This window comes from Rhineura floridana, chromosome 1, assembly GCF_030035675.1.
Source record: "Rhineura floridana isolate rRhiFlo1 chromosome 1, rRhiFlo1.hap2, whole genome shotgun sequence".
Lineage (NCBI taxonomy): Eukaryota > Metazoa > Chordata > Lepidosauria > Squamata > Rhineuridae > Rhineura > Rhineura floridana.
The window spans coordinates 300532433-300558082 of record NC_084480.1 but is presented as its reverse complement, the minus strand read 5'-3'; the positions used below and the strand labels follow the sequence as shown (position 1 = coordinate 300558082).

The window sequence follows — 25650 nt, the reverse complement described above, 5'->3', positions numbered from 1 at the left end:
ATTGATTGATTGCACTTGTATACCGACCGCCCCATAGCCGAAGCTCTCTGGGCAATTTACAGCAATCAAAAACATTAAAACAAATATACAATTTAAAACACATATTTTAAAAACAATTTAAAACACAATTTTAAAATTTAAAACAATATAAAAACAACTTTTCAACTAGTCAATATAGTTGTACCTTTAATAGTTTGACATACAACTAGCTGCTGGTGATTGCGCCGTGAACAGCATCACATGCTGTTTCCTTAAACCAAAGACGTATATAGTCATTCCTTCTGACCCCCAGGTCAGCTGGCAACCTTATTTATGTGTAAACTCCACTGAATTCACTCAGAGTAACTTTTGCATAAACAAGTAGGATCATTAAATCAAGAATACACTCAAGTTACATCTTCTACACTTGTAAAGCATGCGTGTCAAGGTCTCTAGTCAATGCAAATGAAGTATAGGCATTCTTTTGTGATAGTTGGCAACTTTATGTGAAACATTGAGAACAGATATACAAAGCGAAATAGGAGGAAACACGTTTCCAGTTCAATCAGGCTTTTATTATTTGAGCCACTAGAATGTCGAGGGACAGGTCACCAGGAAATAAACTGTTATCTACTTTATATCAAGACAGTAATATTTCCATACCTAACAATAGGCACACAAACAGTTCATCTTTGGTTTTTTAAAAAAACCCTTCCATTCCATGTTTTGTTGGCTTGTGCGATGCCAACACAATGAAGAATTAAGATACCGTAAACTATTAAGAACGTGCCTCTTTAAAGTACTGTTATACTTTATAGAAGTAATACAAATAATAAGACAGTAATGCAATTGCTCCTAGCTTGAATTGCTCCAATATTGAACTGCTCTTAGATTCTTCATCAATGAATAAGATAAATTTTAAGAGAACAGAATCTTTAACTCCTTTCACACCCCTTAAATTTTCCAGGGTTAAAAATATTCCCTCCCACTTTCTTTTAACGAATTGGTAATGTACGCGAACCACAAAATTAACCCTAAGTACAGCCACGCGTCCAACAGATTGCGCGAGCGGTTTCCACCCACCTGTCCAGCCGCAGGCGTGACGCTTTAGCCCCACCCCCATTACACATGTGATCGCCAAACCCCACCCACTTCGAGTCTCATGGGACAGCGATTTTGGCGCGCTTTTGGAACAGATCGCTGTTTCTCCTCCTCCTCGCGCTCGGCTGTTGCTAGAAGACGTAACTTAGAGGAGGCCGCTATTCCAACCACCGCTTCATCGCCAACACTCCTTACCTCAGGTAGGACAAAGCCACCTAAGATGCGGAGCCGCGAGGAAGTAGAAGCGACCCTACGTGTTGCCAAACTGGACCCGGAGGAACTGCTTCCTACTGTGCAGTGCCTCAGCTTCTGCCCACAGGCGGACTCCGGAGAGTGTTACCTCCTACAGCTGGAGCCGGACCTGTGCGCTGAGTTGGAAGAGGGGCGAAGGTACGCATGCGCGCGGCAGTGCCGTCTTTCACCCGGCGTTTTGGTTGGGCGATTTGCTCTACGGCGGGAGGGTTAATAGCCTACAAACGGTCCCACGCTGGGAATCTTTGTTGTTGTTATGTGCCTCAAAGTCGACTACGACTATGGCGACCCTATGAATCAGTGACCTCCAAGAGCGTCTGTCATGAACCACCCTGTTCAGATCTTGTAAGTTCAGGTCTGTGGCTTCCTTTATAGAATCAATCCATCTCTTGTTTGGCCTTCCTCTTTTTCTACTCCCTTCTGTGTTTCCCAGCATTATTATCTTTTCTAATGAATCATGTCTCCTCTGACCCTAATTCAGTTTGTTACAGACTTCATAAAGTGGCAAACTTTTAAAAATAGAAATATCAAACTGGAGCATGTTACTCTGGAAGAAATTCTGATCACATAAACTAAACTGCACTCTTAGGGAAGAGAAACATATTAATTTTTTAATTTATATCCCACCCTTCCTCCCAGTAGGAGCCCAGGGTGGCAAACAAGCACTAAAAACATTTTAAAACATCATAAAAGTAGACTTTAAAATATATTGAAACAAAACATCTTTAAAAACATTTTTAAAGCTTTAAAAACATCTTTTAAAAAGGCTTAAAACATATATTTGTTTAAAAAGAATGTTTTAAAACATCTTTAAAACCAATTCCAACACAGACGCAGACTGGGATAAGGTCTCTGCTTAAAAGGCTTGTTGAAAGAGGAAGGTCTTCAGGAGGCGCCAAAAAGATAACAGAGATGGCGTCTGTCTAATATTTAAGGGGAGGGAATTCCAAAGGGTACGTGCCACTACACTAAAGGTCCATTTCCTATGTTGTGCAGAGCAGACTTCCTGATAAGATGGTATCTGCAGGAGGCCCTCACCTGCAGAGCACAGTGATCGACTGGGTATATAAGGGGTGAGACAATCGTTCAGGTATCCTTTCAGGTAACATAGAAAAAATACATTATTATTTGTGCAGCCCATCAATGAAAGTGGACTTTATAGTTGTTTTTTAAATCTTCCTCCATAGCTATATACAGTCTTAAATGTTTACAGTGGGCAAGACAAGAGTTGGTAGAGTTAATATCCATACTGCTTATTGGTCTGAAGGCCTCCAGAGGGAGGCAAAGACCAGGATAACAAGAGAGGAATGTTGCCAAATAGAATGACACATATTTGGCCTTGGCCAACTTATTTAGCAGGATGAGACCTTTCCTGGAGCTGGAGCTGCCCTACTCATGATGCCATTGCACAGGCCCCCAAAGAGCTTGCCTGGGAAGGCCTGTGCCCCTTCCAGGGCACCGTGGGCTCGTCTGGACATACAGTAATGATGTAGTTTACTGTTACGAGAATGAGCCTAGCCTCCCCTAGGCTCTCGTGCTTTCCTCCTTCTCCTCCAGCACAGTTGCAAGGAGTTCAGAAGCTTTCACTTCCATTTTAGATTGACTGCAGCTTGCCATGTCATCCGAACAGGATAAGCTTCAATTAGTGAGAACAAGCCAACGTCAAAGTGTAGTTTATAAAGCTTGCTTTCCACTAACTATAGATGGGATTAACTACAGTTTTGGATTTGGATGACAAGCTAAACTACAATTGATCTGAAACTGAAGTAGAAGCTTTAGACCTCATGATTGTGCCAGGAGAGGAGATGACTGTATGAGTATTGCAGGAGGCTAGGCCTAGGTCATATCCAAATGCAGCCAATGAGAATGACCATCTAAAGAGGTTTCTGTGCTTTTGCACTGAGAAAAGCACCTGCGTATCAGACATAAGACCCTGCATGTTCCTTTTTGGCATAGGCAGACAGTTCAGAAAAGTGCTGCTCTCCAGCCATGTTGACCAAATGGCAGGCACCCATTTTAGGGCAATCTGACCGGATGTCCCAGAGACCTCTGCGTTGAGGCAGAAAATGAGTTCGTCAACCACAGTTTTGATAAGTCACAGTTGTTTCTTTATAGAATAACCAAGGAGGGTGGAAAAAAATTAGTATATAATTGCTGGTTTTTCAAAAGATAGCAGCAAAATTGTTAACATTTCCACTCTGAAGTATTTACACCCTACTAAGTTGCTAAGGACTGCAGTCTTGGACTTAGATAACATATTAATATGGTGTGTACCATATTACTACAAGGCTGTATTGTGGCCTGCCTTATTGTCCTCACATATTGTGTATTGTTATAATTCGGAGAAGAATGTGTTGAACTGAGGCACAAAAGTTGTGACTGATACAGGTAAACAGGAGACAGCATTAAAGGCTGGCTGGTTTGTTTGGGTTTGACATAAAACCAGTCAGATCCACATTTTTATGCATAATATGCATAATTATGTAGTAACAATTGAAACAATTGAAATCCAGCATCACTTCAGTTATTTTTAAAGTTAGCACACTATTCTGAAGTAAGTGCTACTTTAAAAAAACTGTGGCTGCATTCACTCTGGGTTGCATGCAAATTGCATGCATTATGTAGCTCTGGAAGCTGCAGTTGGTGTAAAATGCGGTGGTGTGACTGCTCACTGGGACAGGATATTGCATTTGCTGCCAATTAGCTGCCAGGCCAAGTTCAAGATGCTAGTTTTGGTGTACAGAGCCCTATACAGCATGGGACTAGGATACTTGAAAGATCGTCTTACCCCTTATATACCCAGTCAATCACTGCACTCTGCAGGTGAGAACCTCCTGGAGATAACCATCTTATCAGGAGGTTTGTTCTGCACAATATAGGAAGCGGACCTTTAGTGCTATGGCACCTACCCTTTGGAATTCTCTCCCCTTAAAAATTAGTCAGGGGCCATCTCTATTATCTTTTCAGTGCCTCCTGAAGACCTTCCTGTTTCAACAAGCCTTTTAAATAGAGACCTTATCCCAGTCTGCATCTCTTTTGGAACTGCTTTTTAAAATGTTTTTAAATATTTTTTTTAAAAAAGATGTTTTAAATGTTTTGTTTTTGAGATGTTTTAAGATTTTTTTGTTTTGTCCCTTGTTTGCTGCCCTTGGCTCCTTCTGGGAGGAAGTGCAGGATATAAATGTAATTCATTAGTACCAAGTCCCAATCAGAGCAAGGATGCCCACTTGTGCAGTGGGACTTTCCTCCTCCAGTGTGCCCCTTAAATCTGTTGTAGGGGTTCCCCAACTCTCCAAATCAGATTTGGGGAGGGCACAGGGGGAGGAGAAGAGGGTAAAGTCCCATTGTGCAAGCAAGAAATCCTTGCACTGATGGGACATGTTAGTTGGATACGCCACTCTTTAATTGTTTCATTTTGCTTTGCAGCCTGGTGATTCGTGGAGACAGAGATGAACATGCTGTGCTATGCAGTAAAGATAAAACCTATGACATGAAAATAGCAGATACGTCTAACACATTGCTTTTCATACCCAGCTGTGATACACCAGAGCAGCTTAATTCAGGCAGGCCTTCTTCTAATATCCTTTACACACAGGTATTTAAGGTGCAAGTGATACTTTTCTGAAGCTTACCGCAAGTGGCTAACTGTCTTTGAAAAAGTATGGGGTTGATCATCCTCATTTTCCCTATGAGTCCGGCCATCACAGCGGGTTTTAGCTCCACCTATCGTGCGAAGGCAAGAATGTCTTTGAAGTCAAGACTAGGGGCGTCAGGCCCCTCCCACTCCCCAGTTCATTCTTGCCTTCGTACGAACAAGTTCTCAGATAGCGTAGCTTAAGCTAAGTTTCTTGTATCTACTTGTGTGTTTGTCTGACAGTGCGTGGAGGTTGTTATCTGTAATTCCGCTTCTCCCTCCCCTCTGTCTTGTCTTTAATTCGTTGTGTCTCCTGGAGAATTGTTGGGGGGGATCTTCTATTACCCGGTCCATTTTCCCCAGTTTTTTGAGCCTTCAGCTCAGCAGAGACCGCGGCTGCGGTTCTCTAGCCTTTCAGGCGGGAGCTTGCAGCTGCAGCCCCCGATTTGGCCTGCTGTTTCCCTCGCTCAGGAGCCGGCTCTCGCAGCCTCCTTTTTTCCCCCTCCAGGAGCTTGCGGCTGCGGCGGCTTCGTCGCTCGGCACCGTCTTTTGCCTCCGTCTCCCGACCCTTCAATTTTCCCAGCTTTTTGAGCCTTTCAGCTCAGCAGAGACCGCGGCTGCGGTTCTCTACGTTTGTCTCTCCCGGTCTCAAGCCGTGCTCTGTGGAGCTCTTGGAGAGACCGCGGCTGCGGTTCTCTCCCAGGCGGGAGCTTGTGGCTGCGACTCTCTGCCTCTTTCCAGCCTCATAGTTTCAGCCTGCCGGGGTCGGCTCTCTCAGGCTTCCTCGGCAGTCTCTTCCTTGGGGTTTCTTAGAGCCGCGAGTGCGCCTATTGGCCCCGCGGTTCCTCCGGTGAGACTGTGCTGGGCAGCCCTTCCCCCAGTCGTTTCCAGACGGCCACCATTGCTTCTTCTCCCTCCGCCATTTTTGGATCATTTTTTCCCGCTCTTTTTTCCGAGCGCCATTTTTGTTTGGATTCAAATTTCCCGCCTTCTTTGTTACCCCTTTATTAACCATCGGATACCTTCCCTGCAAGCTGTCTGTATGTGTGTTGTCTGTGTGTTGTAGACAGAGTTACACAAGGCTTCCTCACACACAAAATTACTATGACTGTATCATCAAGGCTGGAGTTTTAATACAGTGGCTGAATTGTACTAAATTTGAATTATATTCAGTACCATCAAGGCTGGAGCTTTAATATCAGTGGCTGACCTGTACTAAATCTGAATTATATTCAGTATTATCAAGACTGGAGCTTTAATATCAGTGGCTGACTTGTACTAAATCTGAATTATATTCAGTATTAAGGCTGGAGCTTTAATTTCAGTGGCTGACTTGTATTAAATCTGAATTATATTCAGTATTTTCAAGGCTGGAGCTTTAATATCAGTGGCTGACTTGTACTAAATCTGAATTACATTCAGTATTATCAAGGCTGGAGACTTAATATCAGCGGCTGACTTGTACTAAATCTGAATTATATTCAGTATTATCAAGACTGGAGCTTTAATATCAGTGGCTGACTGGTAATAAATCTGAATTATATTCAGTATTATCAAGGCTGAAACTTTAATGTCAGTGGATGGCTTGTACTAAATCTGAATTATATTCAGTATTATCAAGGCTGGAACTTTAATTTCAGTGGCTGACTTGTACTAAATCTGAATTATATTCAGTATTATCAAGGCTGGAGTTTTAATATCAGTGGCTGACTTCTAAATCTGAATTATATTCAGTATTATCAAGGCTGGAGCCTTAATATCAGTGGCTGACTTGTACTAAATCTGAATCATATTCAGTTTTATCAAGACTGGAGCTTTAATATCAGTGGCTGACTGGTAATAAATTTGAATTATACTCAGTATCATCAAGGCTGGAGCTTTAATATCAGTGCTGACTTGTACTAAATCCGAATTATATTCAGTACATCCTGCTCCCTGTGTGGCCGTGTACCACGCCTGAAATCCAGCCTCCAGCACTAATCTGAACTATATTTTGTACATCCTGCCCCCTCTGTGGCCGTGTACCAAGCCTAATATACAGCCTATACCATACTAACGCTGATACCTCAGTGCATTCTGCCCCCTCTGTGGCAGTGCACTTCGCCATCTGCCAGTGTATTCTACCCCCTCCGTGGTAGTACGCTGTGCCAGTTCGGGTCTTTACATCCTGCCCCCTCCGTGGCAGTGTACTGCACCCAAGTTAATATAAGATGGCAGAACAGCCAGGCATGTCGCAATCAGCCAATATGATGCCAGATCAGCCAGGCATGTCACAAACAGCCCAGCCACAACACTCTAAGGTGACTAAGCCTAAGCATGTTAGCCAGGCATGTCACAAACAGCCCAGCCACAACACTCTAAGGTGTCTAAGCCTAAGCATGTCAGCCAGGCATGTCACAAACAGCCCAGCCACAACACTCTAAGGTGACTAGCCTAAGCATGTTAAAGTAATGGCTAAGACAAAACATATTTCCAACCATAACAAACCAAAGCGGCCACGCTATGCCTCTGTGCCAACCACAGCAACTCAGGCACACACAAACTATATACTTCATTCCCCTGCTGCTTCCTCTCACGAGGAGGTTTTTGCTGGCTTTTCCTCTCAGTTTTCACCTAACCAGCCTCCCTTCGTTTTACCGCCCCAAACATCTGCTCCAATACCGGCTCAGGCACAAACATCTGCCACAACCGGGCTGCAGCTGTCCCCTGATTTCCTCTCCCAACTTCAAGCCATGCTGGCATCTATTACCTAAATGCAGTCACTACCACGAGTTCCGGCCATACCTCAACTCAACATGGATCAACGTGCGTGTCATGAAACTCATCCTTCCTGCTCACCAAATCCCTTCGATGTAGCCAGAGGCAGATGTATTGACGAAGGAGAAGGAGATGACTGGAGCGACTATTCAGATCATGAGGAGGATACATCGTATCGCTTGTTTAATGCCTCAGACTATCAGCCCCCGGCACGCAGGGTAGTTAATACCCTTGGTCTACAGACTGCGCCTTCAACTTCTTCCGCCCCAGTCATCAAGGGGCCAAGGTTCTCAAATCTCCTGCACTTATTGATCACTACATCCCGGTGCAGGACCCAATTGCCAAATTGATCTCTGAAGAATGGGCTCACCCATTTCAATCTCGCCACTTCAAGAACCTGGCTGACAGGCTTTACACCCTAGCTCTGGACTTTGCCACCAAGTTACACGTCCCTGGCATAGTCGAACCAATCGCTCACCTCGTTTTTCACGATTCCTTTTGCCCAGGGAAGGGGAATCCCAACTAAAGGACACTACTGAGCGTCGAATAGTCTTCACCCTCCGCAAAAACCACGAGGCCACTGCCCTATCCACGCGTGCCTCCGCTTCAGCCTCCATTTTCTCCAGAGCAGCTATGATGTGGCTGGATGATCTTCTAGAGGACACTAACCCTGATCCTGTCGCCCTCAGAAGGTCACTGGTAAAGTTGCGTAAGACAGCAGCTTTTGTGGCCGATGACACCTTGGATGCCACTCAATTGGGGGCACGAGCCATGACGACTCAGATAGTCGCTCGACGGACCCTCTGGCTTCGCCACTGACAGGCTGATTCAGCGGCCAGAATGAACCTGGCCAGGGCTCCTTACTCCGGATCGTTACTCTTCGGCGAGGAAGCCCTAAAGGCAGTGCTGGTTGATCCCAAAGACGCCCACAAACCGGCTCTGGCCACTGTCTAGAACATCGACCACAGGCCTTCCAGGCGCTTTCCTTCCTTCCGTACTAACCAGCCCTTTCGAGGAACGCGGCCAGGAGGACGAGGCCGCAATGTCAGATTCTATGACCCCAATTCATTCAGGGGCTCCTGGAACCGACGATTCCAGGGAAGAGACCTACGGCTGGTTTGTCAACGTCGACAAAAGCCATCTCTAACCAACCCAATGCCTACTACATCTAGGGGCAATGTTGGATTCCCTGCAGGCAATGGTATTCCTGGCTCCAGATCGCATCCCTGCCATCACAAGCATTGCAAGGTCCCTGATACAACAAACATCAGCAAACGTTATGCTTCTAGCCAGGGCACGCGGAATGCTCATTCCTACAATCCATATTGTGCCATGGGCTCAAGCCCCCACTCGGCATCTGCAATGGACTTTACTGCCCTTTCAACAGGACATTGCCAGCTCCAACCATTGCAAAGTTCTCTTAATCCCCGCACTGCGCCTATCATTCTGCTGGTGAACCACACAGAACTGTTGTAACCACAGATGCCAGCCGCATAGACTGGGGAGCCCACTGCAACTCCCAGTACGTTCAGGGGGTTTGGTCCACCATGGAGCAGACTCCAAGCGTCAACTGGCTGGAGCTAAAAGCTAGCCTCCCTCATCGTCGTCTGTGCACAACAACATCTACAATCCCTGAAAGCAGAACATCTCAGATGGATTTGGAATGTGACAGCAGACTGGCTCAGCAGACAACAGCTTTTTCCGGGGAAATGGAAACTTCACCCAGCCATTTTCCATCGTCTTCAGAGTCGGTTCGGCGAATGCTCAATTGACCTGTTTGTCTCCAGTCGCAATTGCCAGCTTCCCAGGTACCTTGCCCGATACCTGGATTCAACAGCGGAAGCAATGGATGCTCTGACAATACCGTAGCCAGACGGTTTCTTGTACGACTTTCCTCCCATACCATTGTTAGCCAAAACCTTGAGGAAGGCGTGAGCCGAGAGGGCACAGCTGGTTCTGATAGCACCATTTTAGCCACGCCGACCGTGGTTCTCAGATCTTCTGGCAATGTCGATGATGGATCCTTGGACACTCCCAATCAGGCCAGACCTCCTACCCCAGGGCCCAGTACTGCACCAAGACCCTACTTGGCTCAATCTAACAGCATGACGTTTTGAACGGGGACATTTGAGGTCAGCTGGACTGTCTGACGCTGTGATCGATATTATTTTGGCCTCGAGAAGACCATCTACTACTCGTATTTATCAACATACCTGGGTGGCTTTCTCCAAGTGGTGTCAGTCCCACCACCATGATCCATCCCAGGCCACTGTGCATCAGGTGCTACAATTTCTCCATAGCGGCTTTATGATGGGACTTCGTCCCAACACTTTACGTCGACATGCGTCCACTACGCTCTCCGGCTGCTGTCCATCGGTTCCCCTCATGGAGTTTGCCGAAAGTTCTGCAGGCTTTGCAACGCCCTCCGTTTGAACCCATCAGGACTGTGCCCCTACGTATACTGTCCTTCAAGGTCTTGTTTTCTGATCGCGATCACATCTGCCAGACGCGTTTCAGAGTTGGGCGCATTGTCTTCTGCTCGACTCCTCTGCGTCTTCCATAAGGACTCTGTTGTGCTGAAGACTGATCCTTCCGTCCCAAGGTCGATTCAGTTTTTCATTGCAACCAGGACATTGTTTTGCCTCCCTTTTGCCGAATCCTACCCATCCCCTCAAGAAGGCTTGGCATTCGTTAGATGTCCGGAGGGCTCTCAAGACCTACCTGTCTAGGACCCAAGAGATTCGACGAACGGAGTCTCTGTTTGTATCCTTTCACCCAAGGTCTATGGGCCATAAAGTATCCAATTCTACCTTATCCCGTTGGTTAAGGGCATGCATTACTTTAGCATATGAGTCCCTGAAGCTGTCAGTTCCAGCTAGTATAACGGCTCATTCTACCAGGTCAGCGGCCACTTCGGCTGCTTTTGCCACTAATGCTCCTGTTGCCGATATTTGTAGGGCTGCAGTCGCGTCTACCCCACACTCGTTTATAAGGCATTATAAAATTGATCGCTATGCCTCTGCTGACGCATCTTTTGGCAGACGAGTGTTTCAACAGGTTCTTAATGTGGATTAGCATCCGGTCCCACCCTGTATGGGCTGCTTTGGTACATCCCGCTGTGATGGCCGGACTCATAGGGAAAATGGACCATTGGTCTCACCTGAAGGGTGATTTTCCTATGAGGACGGACATCACGACCCTCCCAGTTGGAGGATGACCATATATTTTCTAATGTGTTATATATTACTGTTACGCTATTATATTTAAATTTAAAAGTGAAGTCAAGACTTCTAGTTCTGTTATACTGCTATGTTGGAGTCATGTTACTATGCACGGTACTATTGTGTTATTTTCCTGCTGCCAGGCCTGTTGGCCTTGTTCTTGTATTTTTAGATATTTCTCCTTAGACTCGCTGCGAATGAACTGGAGAGTGGGAGGGGCCTGACGCCCCTAGTCTTGACTTCAAAGACATTCTTGCCTTTGCACGATAGGTGGAGCTAAAACCCGCTGTGATGTCCGTCCTCATAGGAAAATCACCCTTCAGGTGAGACCAATGGTCCATTTAAATATATACGGATTGATTGATTGATCACATTTGTACCCTTCCTTTCTTCCATGGAGTTCAAGATAGTGCATGTAGGGTAGTGCTATTTTACCCTTAGTACAATGCTGTGATTTGGGTTAGCAGAACTAGGAGGACTGGTCCTTCAAAAGCTTCATGGCTGAACAGAAATTTTAAACACAGTAGATATATGGGTGGGTGGCCCAGTCTCTCAAATCAGCTGGAGTAGACAGGCTTTTCTTCCTTTCTAGCTCCATGATTCGGTGTTTACAAGAGTCTTACTGCTCTAAAGAAAAGGTGTGTGTGTGTTGGGGAGGCAACAGTAACATGCATCCTTTTTCCATTTTGGTGGCAGGACCATGATGCAAGTACAGGAGTCATTCTGGCCCTGCATCTCTACGGGGCAAGCCCTATTTGTCTTTCATTGCTCACTATCCAAATGCCCAAACAAAACCTGGAGGGAGGTACAGAACCAGAAAGAATGGCAAAGGAAGTAATTTGTTGTCAGGGGTTTCCTTATGGTACCAGATAGGCAGCAATATTTGTGCAAGCTGCTTCAGCTATTCTACAGAATTTGATAGTTTTAAGATTGCTCCCAAAGAAGGAACTTGTGTTCTGAAACACATTGAGCTGTAATAAATCATCTTAGCTAGCACTTCTGACAACAACGTTTCTCCTTTTCCCATTCTTTCTTCTTGCCACCCAAATGGCCACCTTCAGTTGGAAACGGGAAAGGTGCCTTATGAAGAAGCATCTAATCTGCCAAATAGGGGGGGATTTCTTCCTGCTGTTTTCATTACAAAGTCTGTTGCTGCTCAGGGGAGGTCTGTCTGCAACTGCCAGATTTAAAATTTAGTCATGCAAATTCCGATTAAGGCTCTTGCTGTAGATTGCAGGCTTCTCTAATAATTTCTGGGAACTGAGAAGATGTCGACCTAAATTTAAAAAACTGAAGAAACTTCTAATGGAAAATCCTTACGAAGGACCAGACAGCGAGAAAGAGAGAACTTCAGCTAACACAAAGGTAAACATAGGAGAGGGGTGGGTAGAAAAGCTCCCTTTGGTTAGAACAAGATGTGTCAGCTTTTTAAAAAATGTATAATTTAGATTGATTTTGTGAAAGTATAGAAATGAAACTGAAATGATTGCAAGGTAATGACAGCAACTGGTAAGTATTGACTGATATTAAACCCTGGCTTATCTTCACCAATCCTGTAAGGTAGGTGTGTATTATTCTCCCCTCCTGACAAAGTGTGGGAGTGAGCTAAGTGGGGTGGAGATGGAGGCTTTACCAAAGCTGCCTCATGAGCGCACAGGAGAGATGAGCTTTGTATCAAGGACCTCTGGTTCACACTGGGTCCTAGCTAATAGTCACTCTCAAAAACATAAATCTAGTCTCTAAGATACCAGAAGTCTCTGGGAGTCACTTTGAAAAAAGGCAAGGAAAAAAACCTCCCCGAGACGTCCTTCTGTTTTACACATAATTCAAAACAATTAGATGTTAGCAGGGAAAAAAAACTATCTTAAAGACTTTGAATTACCCCAGGAATCCTACAAATTGAAGGTTTTTGTTTCATCTTTTTGTCACTGATCTTGAGAACAGGTGAGGCATGTGTTGAGACAGGGTTTGTATGCTGCAAGGACCAGGGATGAATGATATATTTTCTTTGTGCAGTTTGAGAGTAATAAACATTATGCTTCTACCCCACTGTGAGATATAGCACTATCGATGTACATGGAGATTTAGGGTTGTATCCAACGCAGTTGTCCCATTAGTGCAAGGACTTCCACCTGCACAATGTGACTTCTTCTCTCTGTGCCCCCTGCCCCCAATCTGTTTTGGGGTTCTTCCAATCCTCTAGAGAAGATTTGGGGAGGGGTGTGTGGGGGGAGGAGATCCTGTTGCATTGGCGGAAGTTCTTGCACTAATGGGATGACTTTGTTGCATACAACAGCATAGCATAATCAGGAAGTCAAGTACAAAATTTAATATCTGCTTAATACTTTTGTGTGCCTTCTACAGTACACCACTGAAGATTTGCTAGATCAAGTCCAAGCAAGTGAGGAAGAAATAATGCATCAACTGGAGGTTCTAAAAGCATGCCAAATTAAAGGTATTTTGTCTTTATAAAGATAGGAGATCATCTAGGTCATATTTTATACATGGAGGTCTATTTGTGTTGTTTTCTCCCTAAATGTCTCCTAGAATTCTTTGCTAGTTAAACTTAAAGGTTGCTTTCCTTAATTCTCCTGGATTGTGACATGAAAGGGGTGTGTGTTAAAATTATTCACAAGGATTATTAGAAGTTTTCAAACATTCTGACAGATGACGACTGGTATGGCCTCATAGGCCATATAGCTCATTTTGACTGACTACAGTGGCTATGGTTACTGTAGAAAACTCTTTTACAGCAAAATAAGTGTTTCCTTATTCCTACTCTAGTTTACTTTCCTCAGACTGAAGTATTATGTTTTCATGAAAAGCCAATTCTTGTGCTTTGCACGATACTCAGTTTTCCAGAACAGGAGCTGTCCAGGTAACATTGGGCTCAGATCTTAGTGGCTCCTACTGGGTTCTGTGAGACAAAGCAAAATAAGCTGTAATCTTTAGCACCATTTGGGTGTGCATGTAGACAAGTTTGTGTGTGTAGAAGAGAATCTACTCTAGACAACAATGAAAAACATATCTGCAGTGTCCCTACCATCATAACAAATTGGCACTTGACTAGCATATAATAAGTGGCTAAGGTGGTGTAGATGTAGAGAGATGTAGATGTACTGCCTTCAAATAGATTCCGACTTATGGTAACCCTACGAATAGGGTTTTCATGGTAAGCGGTATTCAGAGGTGGTTTACCATTGCCTTCCTCTGAGGCTGAGAGGCAGTGACTGGCCCAAGGTCACCCAGTGCTCTTCATGGCTATGTGGGGATTCGAACCCTGGTCTCCCAGGTTGTAGTCCAACACTCTAACCACTACGCCACACTGGCTCTCTAAGGTGGTGTGCCTCTCATTTAAAAATATGTGAAAGATTGTAGGCTTACTTTCATAGACGTAGTCTTACCAAGTTACCTATTATGTATGCTGGGTTTTGATTACACCCTTGCTTCTTTGCTTGGCAGGATATTGGAGGATTCTAGACTTTGATTATGAGATGAAACTGTTGAATCATGTGACTCAGTTGATATATACTGAGTCCTGGCCATTCAGCAAGGTTCCTTTGAGCATCTGCTTTCAAGAGCTTGGATCTTTAGAGCCTAAGTAAGTTCTTTTGTTAACACTTACATAAAAGTGTAAGGTAGCATTTTATTCCAGAACAGTAGGGCTCACCCACAAATTTTGAGTTGTGAAAATACTTTTGTTCAGTTAGATATAGCATGCATTGTTGCAATTATTTTATTATTTATTACATTTATATACCACCCATTAACTCCACTCTCAGGGCTGTTTACAACATTTAGACTGTTTTTTCCTGAACCACACAATTCAGACTTGGGGTAAAATTTGATGTGATGCTAACAGAGACATCCAAATTGAAGGTGGTGGCACATAAACCACCAAATCCAGAACACTGCACAAAGGAGGGAGTAGCTTTTAGTTTTTCAGTTTGTGCCTGTTTAAAAAATGATTTTCCTTCTATACTTTCCAGTGGGAATAAAAATACATACACTAGCTCCAGGGCTGGCTTTTTTTCCTGTGTGCCTCTACTGGCACTGTAGCTCTGACTTTGAAGACAAGGACCATCGAGGTTTCTGTGTCAGCTGGGAAGGACCATAAGAGGTCAGATCTCTCTCTGAAGTTAGACCTCTCCCCTCCCTTCTCTCTCTGTGGGGGAGATCCTAAACATCCTGTGGTCCCTGGGATTGCAGCCTAAGTGTGTCATTGGAAACCACTTCAGATACATAAAATAGTAGCATGTGCTGCAGGTGATTTTCATTGGAACTGAAGCACAGGAGGAGGTTTAACCCTCCCCCCCTCAAAAAATATGTTTATGAGCCTGAGAAAAGGGGGGGGGGAAGCTCCCCTTGGCACCAATAATGCGGCTATGGAGAACAGGCACAATTGTTGGAAAACAGTAATAGGTCACAACTGAGTTGTTTTCCCCATCTATATCTGCTATTGCACAATGCAGGGGAGCGCAGCAGGTGTTTTGCATGAATAGTCTTCAGAATACTTCCTCCTCTCCGTTTTCGAAGTAACCTAGTACTAAACTCTCAAGTGGCATGATACATGCACTTAAACGTACTTTACATTTATAAGTTTAAGGGCAGGTGTTAGGATCAGCTGAGCTGGCCAAATTGTGTTAGTATATGGTAATTTAGTTTTTCTTAGTTTACTAAAAGTAGACAAATGTTTATTCCAGGGAAATGATAGAACATATTCTTGTGAGTTATGGAAAGAAATACATTGACGAAGGTAAGTTAGCTCCATCAGTGCAAGTTTTTAAAATAATAATAAAGCACCCTAAATAAGTAGCTGTACATAACTATGGATAGCATATTTTGTCACATGAGAATAGCAGAAGTATTAGTGCCAAACTAGCTGTGATAAAGGCAAGCTGTTTGTTTATATCTATGCTGTGTAAAGCTAACATTCTTGCCTATAAGGTTTACTGACACACAGACTACTCTGATCATTGTATCTTCCTCTTTAAACCCAGGTTGGCCCCACATGCTTTCCTTGCAGCCAAGCCTCAGACGAGGAGAAAAGGATCTGGGATGGGGGTGGGGGGAGACTATAAGGAGAGTGGTGGTAGTTAGGTCGGGGGAGGGCCATGGCTCAATGGCACAACATCTGCCTTGCATGCTGAGAATCCCAAATTCAATCCCTGGCATTTACAGGTAGGGCTGGGAGGGAACCCTGCCTGAAACCCTGGAGAGCTGCTGCCAGTCAGTGTGGACAATACTGACCTAGATGGACCAATAGTCTGACTCTGTAGAAGGTCCCCTTCTACTCTAAAATTGAAACCTCCTTCCCTAGTGACTATAAACAGGTGTGGGGTACCTGGTGCCCTCCAGATATTGCAGAATTAGAACTCCCATCATCCCTGGCCACTGGCCATGCTTGCTGGAGCTGATGGAAGCTGCAGTTCAGCAACACCTGGAGGGTCAAATATTTATTTATTTATTGCATTTGTATACTGCCCCATAGCCAACGCTCTCTGGGCGGTTTACAGCAATTAAAAGGTCAAAGGTTCCTCAAACCTGCTATTGATTATTACGGCAGACTTAAATTATTTATCCAAATATACCCAAACTGAATGATTTTAAAGTGTCTGGGATATTTTATTTAAAGAATTCAGATATATTATACATATTAACATGTGTTTTTAATACTCGTTCCTAGGCAAGACTTACTTTGAAATGAATGAAGAGAAGATATGCAGAGCAACAGCACAAATGCTCTTGCAAAATGCAGTTAAATTCAGTCTCTCAGAATTCCAGGAAGTGTGGCAGCAAAGCGTCCCTGAAGGAATGACAACTAGACAGGACCAGTTAAAGGTAAAATAAACCTAGTAATTCACACCCACAGAAACACCTTGGGTCGGGCACAGAATTAGTGCTTTCTATGCAGGAGAAAAAGGAGCTCCTCTACAGAAGACTGGAAAACTGGTAGAAAGTATTATTAAAGCTAGATTAACTAAGCACATAGAAGAACAAGCCTTGCTGAACCAGAGCCAGCATGGCTTCTGCAAGGGAAAGTCCTGTCTCAGTAACCTATTAGAATTCTTTGAGAGTGTCAACAAGCATATAGATAGAGGTGATCCAGTGGACATAGTGTACTTAGACTTTCAAAAAGCTTTTGACAAGGTACCTCACCAAAGACTTCTGAGGAAGCTTAGCAGTCATGGAATAAGAGGAGAGATTCTCTTGTGGATAAGGAATTGGTTAAGAAGGAGAAAGCAGAGAGTGGGAGTAAATGGACAGTTCTCCCAATGGAGGGCTGTAGAAAGTGGAGTCCCTCAAGGATCGGTATTGGGACCTGTACTTTTCAACTTGTTCATTAATGACCTAGAATTAGGAGTGAGCAGTGAAGTGGCCAAGTTTGCTGACGACACAGTATTTAGTAATCCACAGGATATTACATAAAAATAAAAGCCATACTGAGTGTTAGAAAAGATGCTAGATTGTCTCAGGGAACAAAGAAAGCTGACAGATTTTCTGCTAGAGAATAAATTAAGAGAAGTTAGAAAGAATATGCTGAGATAAGCATCATCCATACTGAATGGCTTTGCACTCTGCCATTTCCCTTAATGGAATTCAGTGGGAACTGTACCAAGTCCTAAATACTTCATAAATATGTCATATCACATAGGCATCGAACATCAGGCAGCTGACTCTGTGACAGCCCTTTTGCTTAAACTCTGCTTAAGCCAGTGAGACTGTAAAATATGCTTAGAAGAAGGTACTGAACACATCAAAATATTTTATTGTTGCAATAGCTCAGGGATGGATTCTTTTGCAATGCAAAGTGGTGCTTTCTTGCATCTCTGTTTACTGAAACTGCTGCAGATTTTGCCACCGACTTTAACAGAAGTTAAATTGTTGCATCCAGGTCTTCCAGTGGTTGTTCAATACAGGTGTAGCTGATTTTTAGCACAGGAAATCAGTGAAACATGAAAACAGGACATGGTGTGTGTGTGTGTGAAGGCCCAGGCCAGGGGGAGGGCTGGGGGGCCACCCCCTAATTTTTTTCTGCCCCCCATTTAATAAATAACTACATTTATTACAGAAGAAAAAGTCTCCCCTCCCTTTTACGCTGCCTATGGGCCTGTCAGGGCTTAAGAAGTGGTCATTCCTCTGTAACAGCCTCTCTCCCCCATACCTCCATAGGATTTCTCTGTTAATAGCTCTTATATGTACCTCCTTCATGAGAGGATATTCTGTGGAGGTGGGAGGAGGTGCAAAAGGTGACAACAACAGAGTGGACCTTTTCAGTGCTGGTACCCAGTAATGGAACGCTCTTCCCATAGAGGCTTACCAGGCATCTTCCTTGCAGCAAATTCAGCAGTATATATTTACATTTATATTTCAGTAGTCCTTTTAATGTTTCTTAAATATTTTGACCTTTTAAATTCTGTTTAATTCTGCTGTTTTAAGTTTGATTGATGCTTTAAGATGCTCAGAAAACCACATACGTATAATAATGTATACGTATGATAATGAATATATAATTGATCTGTAATCTTAATGGTTCATTATGATGGAAATTTGTAGCATTTATAATATTTTAGGAAAATCCTGTGTACAAGTAAATCCCACTGAGGTCTTACTATCAGGTCAGCATTTATAGTATTTCTATAAGGTATACTTTCTTAGGAGCAAACTCCACTGAATTAAATGGGACTTGCTTCTCAGTAGACACATGCAGACTTTGCTGTTAATCTCCCTATGGCTTCACTACACAATTTGTGACCAAATGGTTTATTTTCCATCATTAAAAAAAATAATTTAAATATTGATTTAGTTGTTCTTTGGCTATGGTTTAATGGTGTTTGAAGAAACATATGGTTTAATTGTGTTTGAAGAAACATATTTTCTTCCACTTTTTCAAACATTTAATACAATTGAAATCATGGGGGAAAATGCTGTTAAAGAAATAATCCTAATAAATAAATTGTACACTCTTTGGGACTGTACCCAGCTGTTCCAATCCTACAAGGGAGATATGCATACAGAGCCAGGTTCCCATCTGCTGATTCCCTTAATGGAGCAGGAACGGTATAAGCAAGATCTTCTCTGTGGTGGCTCCCAGATTACAGAATGTCCTCCCATCTTACATACAGCTGGCACCAATTTTTATGAATTTTCATCACCAGCTGAAAACACATCTATTTTCATAGGCATTTTGCTGGCTAAGAATGTTAGGCTGTTTTCTGATTTTGCTATTACTGCCATTTTATTGTTGCTTTTGTTATTTTCAGTTTTATATCACCTTATTTTATGATGTTCTGATGAAATTATTCTATGTTTTAAATGGTTTTATGGAACCTGCCCTGGGATTGCTTACAGGTTAAATAAATATATAAAATGAGCGAACAATATTTTTATTTGAACTTTTGCATTGCAATCTGCATTCAGGCACATGATTGTAACCCTAGTCATTTAGATTCCCTTTGCAACCCTGGTCATTCAAGCACTGCCCCAACACAGGAAAAAAGAGTGAGTAGCTAGTGTGGGGCAGTGGTTAAGGTGTGGGACTATGACCTGGGAGACCAGGGTTCAAATCCCCACACAGCCATGAAGCTCACTGGGTGACCTTGGGCCAGCCACTGCCTCTCAGCCTCAGAGGAAGGCAATGGTAACCCCCTCTGAATACCACTTACCATGAAAACCCTATTCATAAGGTCACCATAAGTCAGAATCGATTTGAAGGCAGTCCATTTCCATTTCAGATAAGATGAGCAAATGGAGAACTGTGACAAAAGCGTTTGTTGGTCACAATGATTCCTTTACAAAAGGTCTTTGCTTGTATGAGAGCAAAACAATTGGTGAAGTTAATGCCACTTTCACCTTGAGCACTTACTTATTACAAAAGAAAGCCCTTGTTAAAAAGTGATTGATGAACATGGTTATACATCAACATGGCATTTTATCATGCAGAAAGCAGAGAGTAGGAATAAACGGACAGTTTTCCCAATGGAGGGCTGTAGAAAGTGGAGTCCCTCAAGGATTGGTATTGGGACCTGTACTTTTCAACTTGTTCATTAATGACCTAGAATTAGGAGTGAGCAGTGAAGTGGCCAAGTTTGCTGAGGACACTAAATTGTTCAGGGTTGTTAAAACAAAAAGGGATTGCGAAGAGCTCCAAAAAGACCTCTCCAAACTGAGTGAATGGGCGGAAAAATGGCAAATGCAATTCAATATAAACAAGTGTAAAATTATGCATATTGGAGCAAAAAATCTTAATTTCACATATACGCTCATGGGGTCTGAACTGGCGGTGACCGACCAGGAGAGAGACCTTGGGGTTGTAGTGGACAGCATGATGAAAATGTCGACCCGGTGTGCGGCAGCTGTGAAAAAGGCAAATTCCATGCTAGCAATAATTAGGAAAGGTATTGAAAATAAAACAGCCGATATCATAATGCCATTGTATAAATCTATGGTGCGGCCGCATTTGGAATACTGTGTACAGTTCTGGTCGCCTCATCTCAAAAAGAGTTGGAAAAGGTTCAGAAGAGGGCAACCAGAATGATCAAGGGGATGGAGCGACTCCCTTACGAGGAAAGGTTGCAGCATTTGGGGCTTTTTAGTTTAGAGAAAAGGCGGGTCAGAGGAGACATGATAGAAGTGTATAAAATTATGCATGGCATTGAGAAAGTGGATAGAGAAAAGTTCTTCTCCCTGTCTCATAATACTAGAACTCGTGGACATTCAAAGAAGCTGAATGTTGGAAGATTCAGGACAGACAAAAGGAAGTACTTCTTTACTCAGCGCATAGTTAAACTATGGAATTTGCTCCCACAAGATGCAGTAATGGCCACCAGCTTGGATGGCTTTAAAAGAAGATTAGACAAATTCATGGAGGACAGGGCTATCAATGGCTACTAGCCATGATGGCTGTGCTCTGCCACCCTAGTCAGAGGCAGCATGCTTCTGAAAACCAGTTGCCGGAAGCCTCAGGAGGGTAGAGTGTTCTTGCACTCGGGTCCTGCTTGCGGGCTTCCCCCAGGCACCTGGTTGGCCACTGTGAGAACAGGATGCTGGACTAGATGGGCCACTGGCCTGATCCAGCAGGCTCTTCTTATGTTCTTAAGACAAGTCAGTGTGGTGCAGCGGACTAAGACCAGGAAGACTAGAGTTTGTATCCTCACTCTGCCATGAAGCTCACTGGGTGGCATTGGGTCAGACGCGGCCTCTCAGCTTAAGCTACCTTACAGGGTTGTTGTGAGGATCAAATGGGGAAGGATAGGGCCATGTATACCATACTGACCTCTTATTTATTTATTTATTAAAGGGTTTGGCTCTTGTGGACAAAACCTTCAGACCAGAAACTATTTCCTTGCTGAATGTTGAAGACTTACCAGAAGATAACCAAGAAAGATTTAACAGCTTGTTTGCTATCAGAGAGAAATGGACTGAAGCTGATATAGCTCCATATATACAGTGAGTAGTACAAATACTGGATGTTACAGCATCCCAAACAGCTGAGTTACGGCACATGTCAGAATTGTATCCAAATAACTGATACTGAACCCTTTTTAACCTGCAGTTTCCTTTTTCTGTTGGTGTACCACTAACACTGGTCTTTATTTCTTTTCTGTCTGTATACAGCTTCTTTTGGGCAAACTGAATACCATAAGCTTCAGTTTTTATTTATACGGTGATATCATTCAACTTCACCTGCCATAACAGCTTCTGCCTCCCGTCCAACAAATCTTTCCAATATTTCAGGGTGAACATCTTAAACTTAAATTTTGCATCTGGCACACTGTCACTCCCCACATCTTTTTCTGCTCCTCTGGCAGTGTTGCTTTCTATCTTTTTGTCTATGTGTGCAGCTTGGGTTTCATCTTTGGCTTGTTTTGTTTTCTTCACATCTCAAATTCAATCAGTTGCTAAAAACATGGTGCTAAAACAAAATTATTTATAGTTACAGAATATTTATATACTGCTTTCTCACAAAATATTGGGTGGTGTACATCAACATAAAAACATTTAAAAGCAATACAAAACCATCATTAAAATGACTGGCTGCTCAAGAGACATTTTAAACAACTGCATTGATTTGTCAGCATAAAAAAATCTTCAAGAGGCACCTGACAGTCAAAAGTGAGGATGCTTTTGTAACTGTTGTTAAAGCATATCATGGTTAATTCCAACCACACTGAAAGTGAGGTTCTTAAATTAGCCTAACATGTGAGAGGGTGGCAAAAATTACCTAACACCCACAATACTGCAATAATCTTCCTCATTCCCACAATAATCCACTTGTGTGTTGAACTCTTATCAGAATAATCATCTTTGTTCCCTTTATTGTCTTTGCAAATCAATGGAATGGCTTCATTTTTTACAGTATATACTTTAGTTTTCCTCCTTGCTTTCAAAACTCTTCATGATCTTGGTTTCTCCTTTCCTTTTACACCACTCCCTGCCATCTATGTTCCTTGTTTCCACAGTTGTTACTCAACCTAAAATGTGTGGTGGTTAATTTGATGGACTTTAATATCTTACTAGTGATTAAGCCATGATTTGGCTTGGAGTACTTTAAAAGTAACTGAAGCATATGGTCCTGTTATTCAGTCTTTGAAGTTGCATAAATAGTAATTATATTCTATTTTGCAGGGACTTATGTTCAGAGAAGCAAACAATTAGTGCACTGCTGACAAAGTATGCTCGCTCTTCAATGCATAATGGACTTAAAGTTTATAATTCTAGAAGACCCATTTCATAAGAAGCAACACTGATTACAAACTGAAGATGCACTATAGACTATCAACTGATGGCTTAAATTTGGAGTTGAGGTTGTTGGGATTTTTTCAGCAATTTTATTTCATATGGTTAAAATTCCAGGGATCTTCTCTTAAGCATGTAACGGTATTAAAATGCATCGTAATTCCTATATAGAATTTTGAAGATAAAACTGAACTCTTTGAAAAGTTCAACAGTGGACAAATACATTCTTTAAATCCTCTGGAACTATCTCTGTAATGAATATTAAGAACTAGAATTATTCATAAAGCTGTGTTAGAATCCCAGAGGTAAAAATACACTCTTCTTGTGTCTATATGTATTAAAGCATATGGTAATACAAAATATGGGTAATAGTTACAGAAGTCAAATTCTGATTTGGCAGGGGGACCAATGTGTGGTAGAACATGTGGTTCTAGCAACCTGCATCTCCTTTCATCCTCCAGGAAAAGCTGGATATGTCTCTAAGGTAGATTTCCCCCTTTTTCTGAAGCCAGCTGTAACAACATTCTGACCTTCTACTGACTATTATTTTTATGCAACAATCTCCTGTGGTAGATGAACCTGAGAGAGATTATTTAACTGGCCCAACCTCACACTGGGCTTTGCTGAGTGGAAATTTGAAAGTGTCTCTCCATGGTCTGCATTTTGGTACTCCTATCTATTACTTCGCAGTGGATCTGGCTATGGCCAAAGAGATCATTTTCCCCAGACAAGGACATGATTGAGTAGGTAGGAAAGCTGGCAGTTTCCTTGCAGGCTGGATGCTATGGGGACCTCTGATTTCCTTTCATTGTAATCCAGTAAGGAATATATATTTCTGCCTATGGTGCTGCAACCCCCTTGAATTGCAAGAAGTTCATTAAAACAACCTTCTAAAAGCTGCGTGTGATATAGGGCTGTAGGGGGGAAAAGTCATGTACTGGTTTGACTTTTTCCATGATATTTGAGCAGGTCTGCCCCTATTTTTGCTGAGACTGAAACAGATCTGATGTGAACCATAGATAAAATGCTGTATGAGTATGCCACCCACTTACTGTCACATTTTAAATGCACTTTGTACAGTGGTACGCTGACTCATGGTTATATTTGAATATGATGGGGTTTAGGTATGTTTACATGAGTAGCTTTTATCCATTCCTCATGTCATGACTATTTCTGTTTTCAGTTTCCTGTATAGGACTTGGAAAACAGTGTGTATGGGACAGGGGTTCATGCTAGTTACCTAAATGTTCTACTTGTCCACAGTGGGGTTCTAAAAACTGAGGCTATAGCTGTTCTTAAATTGAATGATAGCATGATATGAACTACCACTTTTCAGCTAATTTGGATGAAAGACTATGTTGATAATACTGACATTTTCATGGGTGGAAATAACACAAATACAGCTGAAAAGCTACTCAGTGAAAACACTTTCATTCCATAGTTCTTGCCAACACTGACTACTGCACACATCTCTCTGATCCCCCCCCCATTGTCACAACTGGTCACTTTCACCTGTATCCAGAACTCTGTAGCTTAAGTCATTAATTTATGTTTGTTCAAACATGTAATGCCCCTCCTTAAATCCTTATATATTTTTCCCTGTATTGAGCACAAACTTGAAGGCATCCCTGGTCCTTCCTCTCTTGTTTTTCTTTTTGCCCTCCTGTCTGTCTGCCTCTGATGTTTGCTTCTTCAGCTCAGCTACCCTCAGCGATCTGAAAGGCTCCTGGTTTCTTAACTCACTGCTCTCGCTGCCCCTTTTAGCTGGGGAACTCCCTTAGAAAATATGTAAGTGATGTTGCAACTCACCTCTTTCCTTGAGTCTTTTTGGCATTATCTATTCGAAGTATTTATATGTAGCCTTTCAGTGCTCATACTGAAACTAAACCCCAGTACATGTAAAACTACCTGACAATATTGCCTCTTCTCTCTGTTAGTTTTCACTGTCAGAATTTATATGGTGTGGCAGCTAATGGGCAGCAAGTGCAATTCTTTCACAGCAGCTGGGCAACACGGCGCTATCCTGCCCCAGTGGACAGCCCCACATAGATCACATTACAGTAATCCAGTCTGTAGGTTGCCAGTGCATGGAATGGTCACGCTATCCTGGTCAAGAAATGGCCGCAGCTGTCTTACCAGCCAAAGCTGGTAAAAGGCTCTCCTAGCCACGGAGGTCACCTGGTCCTCTAGCAACAAAGATGGATCCAGGAGCACCCCCAGATTACAGACCTGCTCTTTCAGAGGGAGTATTACCCATCCAAAGCAGGCAACTGATCAACTATCCAAAGTCAGGAACCACCAACTATAGCACCTGTGATGTTCCTGTATTAATGTAAATATGGTAAGTGCTGTTTGTATAGAAGATACATGGTAAGTGGAATGAAAGAGGAGGGGGGAGTAGATGAGCAGTAGAATGCTGGATGATTGGCTGAGCGTTTGAATGGCTGAGAGTATAAATGGAAGAATGACAGTTGAATCTGGGTGGACGTTGGTGGGTTTTAGAGGTGTTTGAGAGGTGTTTGGAGCTGGGTGTTAGGTGGTGGATGTGGGGAGAGTGTGGAGTTCGGATTAATACTAAGACAAGTATCACAGGAATAGATGAAACCATATGCTTATGTGCCTTTATAAAGTAATCTTGTTATTTCTAATATTTAATAAACACTATTTTGGTTTACTGGAGGCCTGATCCTTGGCTGGGGAATATACAGACCAGAGGGGAGGGCAAGGTACTTACCAAGGCTGAAGGGAAACTGTAACAATTGCTGGCAGCGGTGAAGGGAAGAATATAACACCACAAGTATCCAGAGCAACCCAGAATTATATGCATTCTATATAGATCAAAGGGATTGGGACAGCTTAAGCACGCAGTCACAGAGGTAACCTGATTGAGAGAGACTCAGGCAGAGTCTCTGGGAATACTGGTTATAGGACGTGACTGGTGGTCACTGATGTTCCTCTATTAGTGTA

The 25650-nt window shown here is 42.9% G+C and overlaps 1 protein-coding gene across 1 annotated transcript; it reads left to right on the top strand.

Annotated features, from left to right (window-relative positions):
* Positions 1–1108: 1108 nt before the first annotated feature.
* Positions 1109–23045, top strand: DSCC1 (DNA replication and sister chromatid cohesion 1). The gene is made up of 9 exons (XM_061605726.1): positions 1109–1470; positions 4759–4927; positions 12175–12309; positions 13309–13399; positions 14407–14545; positions 15648–15700; positions 16631–16785; positions 21245–21393; positions 22573–23045. Exons 1-9 carry the CDS (start codon positions 1142–1144, stop codon positions 22679–22681), a joined length of 1329 nt encoding a protein of 442 aa, XP_061461710.1. The 5' UTR covers positions 1109–1141; the 3' UTR covers positions 22682–23045.
* The last annotated feature ends 2605 nt before the right edge of the window (positions 23046–25650 follow it).